This window comes from Erpetoichthys calabaricus, chromosome 3 (assembly GCF_900747795.2).
Source record: "Erpetoichthys calabaricus chromosome 3, fErpCal1.3, whole genome shotgun sequence".
Lineage (NCBI taxonomy): Eukaryota > Metazoa > Chordata > Cladistia > Polypteriformes > Polypteridae > Erpetoichthys > Erpetoichthys calabaricus.
Window position 1 is genome coordinate 163744648 of NC_041396.2, and position 12772 is coordinate 163757419.

Genomic DNA, 12772 nt, shown 5'->3' on the forward strand with positions numbered 1-12772 from the left:
AAGCGCTTGATTGAGTGAGTGCTGCTGAAACTTTCATCCTTCTGACAGATACTCTCATCTTAGCAGAAGACTTCAAGTGATCATTGGATTCTCGGTCACCTCACAGACCAAGGCTCTTATTGCTGAGTTGCTCGGGCTGGCCAGACTAAAAATGGTGGAAAGAATCTTGGTTATTCCAAACTTCTTCCATTTCCCAATTATTAAGACCACCATGCACCTTGGATCACTCAGACACCCTTGCCCTTATCTATGCCTTACCAAAATTTGATCACGGAGCTCTATACAGAGTTTCTTGGACTTTATGGCTTGGTTTCTGTTCTCATAGGCAGAGTGAATATTATGGCCTTATATAAACAGATGTGTGCCTTTCTTAATTTTGTCCAATAACAACAACATGTATTTTTATAGCACATTTTCATGCAAATGGTGTAGGTCAAAGTGCTTTACAAGATGATGAAGAAAGAAACAAAAATAAGATTAGGCAATACTAAGTAACAAAGAATAAAGTATGGTCAAATGGCCAAGAGGACAGAAAAAACAAAAAAAACACAGCTCTAGATGGGATAGAGAAAAAAAAATCTGCAGGGTTCCAATGCCAAGAGACCACCCAGCCCCCACTGGGCATTCTACCTAACATAAATGATCTAAATCAGTCCTGATGGTTTTCAGGCTTCACGTGAAATAATTTGATGAAAGAATGGTCATGTGGACATCTGGGGTACTGCCTTCAATCCATCAATGTAGGAAATGCACGGTGCCTTGATCAGGTGGTGGTGGTGGCAGCACAGATTGCCTCCACAGAATCACCGGGAAAAGAACAGCAGAGATTAGTATGGAATGCGAAGTCTTGATGAAAATGATAATTCAATGCACATATAGTTTAACAGGGATAGACTAAGATGTAGCTATGAGAAAGCTATGTTAAAATAATGGGTTTTAGCAGTTTTTAAAAATGCTCCACCTTATTAGCTTGGTGAATTTCTATTGGTAAACTATTCCAGATTTTTGGTGCATAACTGCAGAAGGCTGCCTCACCACTTAAGTTTAGCTCTTGGAATTATAAGCAGTCACTCATTCGAAGATCTAAGGTTACAACTTGGAGTGTAAGGTGACAGGCATTCCAAAATATAGGATGGAGCGAGATTATTTAAGACTTTGTAAACCATTGGCAGTATTTTAAAGTCAATTCTGAATGGCATGGGTAACTAATGTAATGACATCAAAACTGGAGAGATGTGCTCAGATTTTCTTTTCCTAGTTAAGATTCTGGTAGTTGCATTCTGCACTAGTTGCAGCCGATTGATGTCTTTCTTGGGTAATCCTGAAAAGACAAATGCGTAAAGTAATTTTTCAGCATCTTGAAAAGTTATAAGGGATCTAACGTTTGCTATATTCCTTAAGTATAAAAATGCTGTCCTGGTAATCCTGATTAATATGTGATTTTAAAATTTAGGTCATAATCAATAATTACCTCTAAATTCTTTACCTCCGTCTTGACTTTTAAGCTTCACTATATTCATTTTTGCCAATATCTAAGATTTCTTTTTCTCCTTATTTAGTTTGGGAAATTACTACCCATCCATTCAGAAATACATGCAAGACATCGGATCAGTGAACCAAGAGAGTCAGGGTCATCAGGCGCTTTTTATAAGTACAATTGTGTATCATCAACATAGCTGTGGTAGCTCACGTTATCCCTTGAGATAATCTGACCTAATGGAAACATGTAGATTGAAAAGAGCAGTGGACCCAGGATAGATCCTTGTGGAACACCATATAGAATATCATATGTCTTCGAAGTATAATTACCACAACTAAAAAAGAATTTTCTGCCTGTTAAGTAAGACTCCAACCAATTTAAGACATTGCCAGAGAGGCCCACCCATTGACTAAGGCAATTTCTAAGAATATTGTGATTAATGGTATCAGATGCTGCACTCAGATCTAAGAGGATGAGAATAGATAAACGGCCTCTCTCTGCATTAACCCGCAAGTAATTTACTACTTTACCCAATGCAGTTTCCATACTGTGATATTTTTTTTCAAAAACCTGATTGAAACTTGTCAAGTATAGTATGTTTATTTAAGTGATTGTCGAAAACAAAGCAGTTGAGATTATTTTTCTTGAACAAGGGTTTAACAACCGCAGTCTTTAGACAGTCTGGGAAAACCCCCATATATAATGAAGACTTTACTATATCAAGCACACCATCAGTTAGCTCCTTGGATATTTCTTTGAAATCAGGTGGAGGGTTTCTGTTGAGAAATTATTCTACATAGATCAGATAAATCTATCCTGGTGAACAGATTTAATTCGCTTAAAATGGAATACCGGGATTTAATAGGATCAGGTTTGGGGAGTACTATATTATTTCTAATATCATTAATTTTGTGTTTAGAAAATATAGCAAAAGCCTCACAAGTTTCACTGGTAGTTTTTTGGAGTCATTCCATTGAGTGGCCTGGGTTTAGCAAACGATCAATAGTAGAGAGTAAAACTTTTGGATTACTAGCATTATTATTTATAATTTTAGAGAAGTAGCACCGCCTCTCAAGACGGGCCATGTTGTTATATTCCGTTATTTTAGCCTTCAATGTTTCATATCGAACAATCAATTTAGTTTTTCTTAATTTACACTCCGGTCTCCGGCATGTTTTCTTTAAATCAGACACTCTTTGGGTCTTCCACGGTATAATAGTACTGGAGGATTACTTAACTGTCTTTTCAGGAGTGACTGTGTCAGCGGCAGCTCTCACTTTAGCATTAAAATTTTCCATCTTACTACATTTACATTTACATTTTACATTTACATCATTTAGCAGACGCTCTTATCCAGAGCGACTTACAACAGTGTTTGTTAGTTTTTTTCGCATACCCCTTGGGGTCAGAGCGCAGGGTCAGCCATTGTACAGCACCCCCTGGAGCAATTACAGGTTAAGGGCCTTGCTCAAGGGCCCAGCAGAGTAGGATCTCTTATGGCAGTGACGGGGATTTGAACCGGCAACCTTCGGGATACCAGCGCAGATCCTTAGCCTCAGAGCCACCACTCCGCCCCATCAAGATTATTTATGTACATTAAAAACTTCAGCAGAAACAGCACTGATCGCAGATGGATACCACATTTAACATTATCAAATTCTGAAAAGGTTCTTCATACTATAACCCTTTGCTGACTGTGTTTCAGTCAAATTTGCACACATCTACACACTATGCCCTGGCATCCCACTTGTCTTAGTTTGTTGCCCAGTGTACTTGTTAACATTTTTCATTAAGTTTAGTGGTGACAGTGAAACTTAATGAATTATTTTCTCTCATCAACATGGGGACTGTGCAGAAAACCTGTTGATTGAATTGGGGGATTTCTTTATAATTCACATGCCTCTTGACAGACAGGTAAGTTATTAAAATACAGTTGATCACAGTTTTACTGTTTTCAGCTATTTTGCATTTTGTATTAGTGGTGGCACAGTGGTTAGTGCTGCCTCCTCAGAGCTGCAGAGCTATAGGTGTGATGTTCACACTGATGTCTGTGTCGAGTTTGCATTTTCTTCCTGTATCTGCATGGGTTTTTCACTGGGTACTTCCGTTTTCCTTTCATATTCCAAAGATTTGAATTTTAGGATAATCTTAGTCCTGTTTGGATATGTTAGGGAGGCTTCTCTAAGATGTTCTGATGGCCCATCCAGTATTGATTATTACCTTGTGCCCAATGTTGCCAGAATAGCGTATGATCTCCCTATAGCCCTGAACTGAACTATGCTTGGGTGGATGTATAAACAGACTGTTTTATTGCAAATATTTTTGTAGTCCTTAAAAGTATAATTGCTAATATCTAATAATAAAAATAAATTAATTTGTTAATGTTTATAAGTATCTGAAGAAATGATTTGCCATGTCATGTTTATCATCTCTTACACTCATTACTTTGAACTAGAATACTGTGATTGCTCAGAGATGGTATTCACTATGAAAGGCAAAAGCAACAGAGCAGAAAGCTTTGACATTTCATAGATTTAGGGCCTCGTTACTTTTCCCGCTGGGGCGACGTCTGCATAGAGATTACACTTTCTCCTTATTACTACATGGATTCCCTCCAGAGACTCAAATTACTTTGCACACTCCATAGGCACTGCGGAGGGGCTGGCAACCCTGCCTGGGATTTGTTCCTGCCTTGTGCCCTGTGTTGGCTGGGATTGGCTCCAGCAGACCCCCATGACCTTGTAGTTAGGATATAGCAGGTTGGTTAATGACTGACTGACTGACTCCACAGGCATGCTTTCAGGTTTCTTTGGGGAATCAATATTACCTCTAATATTTTGCACAAGTATGCCCATTGTTGAACTTAATTCTCTTCCTGTCTGATTCTTCTTGCCTGTGAAACAGTTTCTAAAAATGTATGCTTTTTTATTCTTCTGTTATTTGAGTAACTGTTATGTACCTATGTTTGTTATCGTCCTTTTACTTACTTCAATGTAATAATTTGGTGTTTAACTTTCCTTTAACTAAAACATTCTAGAGTTTGGCAACTTAACTCTTTACAACTGCACTATTGAAAGTTTGCTTAAGATCTAGTGTTTTGTGTATAACTTAAGAAACATAGCTATTAGAAACTAGGATAGGCACAGTCGACCATAGATGGACAAACTAACATAATTAGTTGTTAGCAAACTTTGAAGCTGCAGATGTTTCAAAATAACATTTTTTTTTAACAATGCGCTTCTCATTAGTTGTACTTATCAGTATTTCTACATTAAATAATATTTAGAAATGGTCTGATATGGCAATATCCACGATCTGGCTGACATCAACTTTTAATCCTTTAGTAATCACTAAATCTAGTGTGTGTGAGCTGGCTAACGTGCTGGCTTAGATCAAAAGGTAGGAGGTTTGTGAATTCTTTTGCTTTCGGGTCACACTGTTTATCAATATGAAAATTAAAGTCGCCAACAATTAGGAACCTGTCATAGTTAGTTATTATAATTGACACTAAGTTAGAGAATTCCTCAATGAAAGATGCATTATATTTAATTTGGAGTTACAGATTCACTTTAAGCAGCCACACCATCTGAAGTGAGCCAAGTTTTGCTTAATGTAAGAAAGTCGATTTTCCTATCACTAATAAAAACGTTGATGTAAAATGTCTTGTTGGTTAACTCTCTAACATTTAATAAGGCCATACTTAAGTTCACAGTGCTGAATTGGCGGAGTGTTACGGCTGCTCGAAATGGTAATTAATTTATTTGTGTAAATGTTGCTTTGTGCAGATTTTTTTATTTAATCTATAATCTGGTCACATGGTGTTCCTCAGGGTTCAGTCCTTGGGCCATGACTTTTTCTACTTTAAATCCTTCCTTTGGGTGAGATTATTCGCACCCAACAGTGGAGATTAACTTCCACTGTTATGCAGACGGTATACAGTTATATCTTAGTACAGACTCCCCTACAGATTCACCTCCCAGCACACTCATGGAATGCATCACTGATCTTAAGCTACAGTATGGATGGAAAATAACTTTCTCAAACTTAATGCCAATAAAACTGAAGTGTTACTGGTAGGTCCAAAATCCCAACTTTCTGAGGCATTCAATTTCTCTATTTCTGTTGATGGTACACTTGTCAAACCTGTTCCTGTTGTCAGAAATCTTGGTGTTTATTTTAATTCATCACTTAACTTTGAGTTACACATTAGGTCTCTTTCCAAAATTTCATTCTATCATCTCCATAATATTGGCCGCCTCCGTCCATTTCTGTCCTTGTCTAATGCTCAAACTCTGGCTCATTGTTTCATAATGTCTCGTATTGATTACTGTAATTCCCTCTTCATTGGCCTCCCTGCAAAATCTATGCAGAAGCTATAGTATATTCAGAACTCTGCAGCTAGAGTCCTCACCCACACAAAGTGTTTTGCTCACATCTTCCCTGTTCTCTCCCAGCTTCACTGGTTACCGGTTCCATCAAGGATTAAATTCAACATTCTGCTTCTCACTTTCAAAGCCCTACATAACCTTGTCCCCTCTACCTCACTCAACTACTAGTTCATTACACTCTTTGTTGCTCTCTCAGGTCCTCGAGCTGTAATCTCCTTACTGTCCCACGCACCAGACTCTCCACCTTGGGAGGCAGGTCCTTCAGTGCTATAGCACCTCAACTCTGGAACTGTCTTCCTCAGTCTCTCAGAGATTGCTCTTGTTTCTGCACTTTTAAATCAGAACTGAAAAATTTCCTCATCTACGAACTTTTGTCATTTGTGTAATTTTTTTTTTTTTTTTTACACTGTATGTAAAGCAACCTTGGGATTGTGAAAGGCGCTCAATAAATGTAACCTATTATTATTATTATTGTAATCTGTTGTTATAGTTTTAATACACTGAACAACTAGAGGTGAAATGGTAATTAAATTATACGCATTTATGCCACATTGTCCAGGTTTTTTACTTAGTCTGAGGTTGGTTATTATAGTGTTAATGCAGTGCACATTTGAGGAAGAGCCTGCTACAGAGTTATCCTATCCTAGTAAGCCGTTATGGAAAGAATTTGGATTAGCATTACACAGTCAAGAGAGACAAATTATGTTACAGATATTTTTGGAGAGGACCCAGGCACCAAATCTATTAGTATACAGACCATCTCGCCTGAAAAAATGCGTCCTCTCCCAGAAGAGATCCCAGTTGTTCATGAGCTCAATGTTTTGTCCCTCACAGAAGTCTTTCTGCCAGTTGTTTAATGCCTGCAGGTGACTGTAGTATTCATCCTATCTTCTACCCATAGGTAAGGGACCTGAAATGAAGATTCTTGCAGCTGGGGTACTCTCCTTCATGGCATTAATAAGTGCTGCTAAATCCACTTTAAGCACCTCTGACTGTTGATATTGCATGTCGTTTACTCCAGCATGTATTACGATAGTCCCACTACCCTGTTCTTGTGCCTCTTGAAGACTGCCCGCACTCTTCTCATAATATCTCGTACATAAGCACCGGGAAAACAAGAAACTAAAGATTTCTGTTTGTGGCAAGAAATATCAATTCGATTTGCCACAGGTGGTCTCCACTCAAGTTTTAGACATATCTCAAGGATCATTAACACTAGAATTACCAGACCCTACAAAAAAACTCATAAATCCGGCCCACCTTAAATCCCTTCGCACCACTCTCTGTCAGCGTGTTTTGTCTTCTAAATGTGTCAATAAGCTCAAGCAGCAAGCAGCCTGCTATACCATCCCCCCACCGCCTCAGAATGGGCAAGAAGTTCTCCCAGTTCCTGCCTTGATTGATTATCTGGGAGAGAGCTACCCATAATTGTAAGGGAAAGTAATTCAATGTGTGTTTTGTGTCTACAACAATCTGTAAGCAATCGGTGTGTCAGATCGGGTGTGAATTTATACTGGCGCTGTTAGTTAGAGTCAGATCAAAAGGGGGGTCAAGGGAGAGCGTGAACATGATTGAGAGAGTAAAACTGAAAAAAAGCTAACTTTTAGAAATGCCATACATTTAGAGCTAATCTGACGCTGTTCGTTTTCAAATAATATTGCATTAGTGCGACAATATTTTCTGATTGGTACTATTCAGGTCATAAAATGATTTCTTCAAAATTTCACATATATTCTTTTTTGCCCGGTGCTACGTTGACATCATGCACCAGAAGGTGTGAGCTTATTCAGTGCGAGCAGAAGCACACAGGTGGCCGATTGCTTGTGCTATAACAAGCTTGACCTGGCAGCGATGAATGCACATGTGCTATGCAAGGCATGCACGGGGGCCACTGAGAAAAGAAGAGTGTTCATGGCTCACCTTGCAGAGGAACTTCGTCGTCGCTTCTTACTAGAAAAGGCGATGGATAAAGCAAGAGAGAATGCAACATCGACAAGCTTCTGTTTCAAGACTGCCGCTTCCCCAGCCCCTTCAGTGTAATAGTAACCACAGCACAGAGACAAGTGTGTATATTGTAACAGGTACACCTGTCGTAAATTGTAGGAAGGATGGTCCTTGGGTGTGTGGGAACTGTTAACATTTGAATCTGATGATTGCATATAGCGCGGAACTGACCTCTCTGTACTATTCTTTCCTCTGCATGTCCTGGAGTACAAAAGAAACAGCACCATACAGCAACATGTGAAGACTAGCAAAATTGGGGGGGGGGACACAGTCACTGATTACAAGTGTAAGAAGGTGTGCGAATGAATATGAATAATGTTGCATCAGTGCCACAATGTTTTCCGAAATGTATGTCATAAAATGAGTTATTCCAAATATCATATATACCAATGTCTCTGTTTTTAGGTCAGTGTGGCTTTGACATCATGGACCATAAGGTGCATACTAATTCAGTGTGAGCAGGAACACTCAATAAAACTGAATAAAAAAAATTTCAAGTGACGGTGAGATACGAAGAAGGCAGATTCACTAGCGTTTGTGGTCAGCTTTTATCCCTCCAGATCAGAAAATTTCCAGTTCCGTTGTCTCAAAACACCACTCATATCTACAGTTATTCCCAGTTTCAGATAAAAAGTAACCGCGTCAGATCTGGGGCAGGGGGTGGGTGTTGTATCGTGATCGTTGCCGAGAGAATTAAAGTGAAAAAAAAAAACACTAACTTTTACAAATACTATAAATTTACACTGGCTGTTACAGACACAAACCAAATATATGTTTTTATTGTATAATGTTAACAATAAGAGCAGCTCACTACTCAAAACGATAAATTTGTCTGGGAGCTGGTTTCGAACTCACGACATCCTGATTATAATTCAGTGGATCTTCCCACTGCACCACGGAAGCTGTCATATTGTACTTGTACCTTTTGTGAAAGTATTTATTTGATATTTGGCCATCACCCTTCACACATTATACAGTTTATGTCTACATTTTGTTATTTATTACTACAACATGAAAAATGTTTCTGTTTTAACGATGTGTTTACATAGATGGTTGTAGACACAAAATACACATCAAATTATTTCCCCTTACAATTCTGGGTAGCTCACTCCCAGATAATCAATCAAGGCAGGAATTGGGAGAACTTCTTGCCCGTTCTGAGGCGGTGGTGGGGGGGGATGGTATAGCAGGCTGCTTGCTGCTTGGGCTTATCGACACATTTAGAAGACAAAAGATGCTGATGGAGAGGTGCGAATGGATTTAAGGTGGGCCGGATTTACGAGTTTTTTCATTGTCTCTAGTAATTCTAGTGTTAAGACAAACAGGATATATCTGACCTCCATATGCAGTGCCACAGCTTTGAAATAAGTGTTGTTACTGTTCTGTGATATTATTGCTATTCTACAAATTGTCCTTTACTACAAAATTAATTTAGTGTTTATTAATCTTACACATATCTTCATATGCTCAGAAACATTAGAGGCTAAATATTATTAAAATAAAAATAATTTTTCTGTTGCAATGAAGAGGTAAAAAGTGTCAAATCCTGTTTTTTATTTATGCATATAACATACATTTTGTCTCTGCCAGGTAGAAGAGCAAGTACATACTGTATATAAATGATAGATTTCAGTTTTTGATTTTTAATAAATTTGCCAACCTTTCTAACGACATGTTTTTTACCTTGCTGTTACCAGTTATTTTGTGCACATTGATGAGCTAAAATGGTAAATTTAAAACTACATCACAAAGTGTGCAGAAAAAGAAAGTGTCTGAATACTTCCTGAATGCACAGTAAATCCAGAAAGTTGCTGGTGTCTAGTGTGGCCTTAGCACTAGGATTGGTTGGTGGAAAACAGCTGCAAAAATGCTCTCAGTCTGAAAAAAGAGGCCTTCTGTGCAGTGTTAGCTGGAGATGTCTACAGGTTTGACTGAAGGATAGTGCAGGTCAGAAATGCAGCAGTTAGAACAATGGCCAGGTTGAAAGTGGGTATTTAGGAATGTGGTAAAGAATGACTTTTGGACATCCTTGAAGAGTCTCTAACAAACAATTTGTCAGCTCAGCAAATGCAGGGAAATGTTGACAAGGTCTTTAAGGAAAGATTGGTTAGTACTGGGGCCATATCAGTGGTTGTAGTTGACGCAGTGATTAATAAATTCACTGGTGCTAAGGCAGCAGTAGTAAAAATCTTCCAGGAAACATTGAAACCATTGGTTATTGAGGGGTGTTTTGATTAACATACATATTCAGTATTGTGTGGAAACTGGGAACAATGCATCAGGAGGGGCAAACTGGACTAATGGATCCAGTTTTGAAAAAAGAGAATCTGAGGATGTGTTGCAGATATAAAGGGATCACACTCCTTAGTCAATAACGATCATCATCATGCTCTTAAAGCAAACACAAATTGTATATTTTTAGTTTTGAAATAATTCAGAACAGGATAAATGTGGCAATAATGAGAGTCATTTTTGCTTTGAAAGAGCAGTGTTATTTTACTGTTATTAACTTAAACTAAGCAAGATTTTTTAAATAGACTGAATGCGAGCACTGCATAATTAAAGCAGCAAACTTGGAATTAATTATTTAATTTAATTATGAATTCTCTCATGTGCCTTTCGAGTCTTGTTAATCTGAATTGAGCACCATCCCCTTTCAAACTTCCTGCACATTCTTGATTTAATAGATCCCCGACATTTACAAATTATGCATGATTTTAACATAATTAAAAAATTGTGTTAAAGGAAGTTGATGACCTGGGACCTATAAAACATAAATGTAGTCTGGATTTGGCCAATTGATGATCCAGTCTCTTGATACTGTTGATAGACACACTCTTAGTCTGTACTCTAAGCAAGTAAGTTCTGTGTTTTAAAATGATTAGCTTGTCAGTTAGTTTTTATTTACCTGATAATTGTAGATTGACTTCATATGAGTGAATGTGTAAGGGTTTAACCATTGATATTTTGATTATAGGCGTTTTCTGAACTCAGGAACTGTTCAGTAAATCAAGAACTTTTGTAGCATTCACACTATATAAACTTGGGCCGTTTGTACATTCTGGTACTTTTTTTTTTTTTTAGCTGTTTCTCCAGGATATGTACTTTTTTTTTCCACCAAGGAACTAATGTGGGTGGGGTTCAGGTGATGAATTGTGCGTATTGGTTGACCACAAGCACTGACGCAAACTTTTTTTTTTTTTTTTAGTAGTTTGGACTTTGAAGAATTATCAGTTAAGATGGAGCATTGTACTTCTCAGCTCATCACTCTTTGTAGCCACCTCTCTAGTGTGCTGCACCATGCACTGCATCAATATAATAATCTCTCCAGTGAAGCCACAGTTGCTTTGGAACAATAATATGTGGGGAATTCCTGATACTGTTAACTCCTGATCGGATCACTCTTTGCACTATGCTTTAGGTCACTCTTATTTGCATTTCATATATTTTGTATGAAAGTTTCAGTACTTGTGGTGCGGTATACCCGCAGCACATAAAGTGGGCAGGAACCATAAGTTGCTCAAGGCCAGCATTGTACAGGAACTCATTTGTTCATGAAAACAAAGTTTTTTCAGTGGGAAAATGCCTTATGTATCAGCACTGTGTATTTACCTTGCTTCTATTGTTGCCAGGGTAGTTTTAGACTCAACCACTAATTCTACTAACTCTAAAATTCATAAAATTTAATTGGAAATGCTGTTTGTTCTATCAGAATTAAATGAAATTGTCACACAATTGTTTATGCTGAAACTTTTATAATTTAATCTTCTGTTTAATTTCAGTGAAGAGGTGATTTGTTTCTTTTAAGATGTTCATGTTATGTACGTATGCAATTTTCATGTATTATCAATAGTCATTATGTTAAATTCCAGTTTGATGTCATCATAGAGACAATTTACTGGTAACATTGACTGTTGTAAGTACTTCAAAAAATTGCACTGATCAATTTTTTTTTTCTTTTCAGGTCACTCACCTTGCTTATTAGGGAAGTCCTTGCGGGCTCAGTTTTTCTACCATCAATGGACTTTTTGGCTGATCCAGTAAGGATTACATTACATTTTTAGATTTGTGCCTTTATAAAATATGTTTGTCAAAGTTATACTCTTCAAATACTGAGCAATTGTTATTAGGTAAAGTATTGATTACAGTTAGTATGAAAAATGTTTACCCCTTGGGCTTTGTTAGAGTTTTTGAAGATTTTCCAAATTAAAATCACTACACTACAGATGTTTAACAGATTTCTGAAGACTTTTTTTAAAATAGAAATTGTTTTTAGAAATCCTTAAATTGTTTATTGAAATCCACTTGTGCAGTTAAGGTGTCACATAATGATAAAATATATCAGTGATTTGAATGCTGTAACATTTGTGCTAATATTCAGCATGGCTGAATGCACTGTAAAAATGTATAAACAAAATCTTGATTAGATTTTGAGTTTGCTACAGATGCTTAAAGATGGTGTAAAGGATACCATGAACAGTCTTGCTGCTTGATAGACACACTAGTTTATATCTGAAAGGATGAAGAGTTGTATAAATGCTGCAGTCTGGTAAGACAGTTCAGCTTTCGGTGGTTCTAATGAGAGGTCATCCCATATTGCTGGGCTCCTTAAACTATCATGGAATGTAAACCCAGCAGCTCTGTGCAAGAAACTCATTTTTGCCCCTTGTACATGCAGTCTCATTGTTTGAGTTACTACTCAAAGATCATGACCATAGGCAAGGGTGGGGATGTAGACGGTATGGGAAATTAATGGCTTCGCCACCACAATCCAGTACTGCTGCTGCTGTTGGACTGATTTCATTGCTTTAATCTCATATGATCTCTGCCATATCTTACAAACAAAGACCTTATAGTATTTGATATTTTTTCACTTGGGATTGCTGCTCACTGCTTAAAT

At 37.6% G+C, this 12772-nt stretch overlaps 1 protein-coding gene across 4 annotated transcripts in view; it reads left to right on the forward strand.

Moving 5' to 3' along the window:
• snx14 (sorting nexin 14) overlaps positions 1 to 12772 on the forward strand; it is a 187031-nt gene that overhangs the window by 51879 nt on the left and 122380 nt on the right. For all 4 annotated transcript variants that reach the window (XM_051925277.1, XM_051925278.1, XM_028797482.2 and 1 more), the window contains exon 9: positions 11837 to 11912. In XM_051925277.1, the coding sequence (XP_051781237.1) occupies positions 11837 to 11912 (76 nt within the window). The remainder of the gene's footprint in view (positions 1 to 11836; positions 11913 to 12772) is intronic.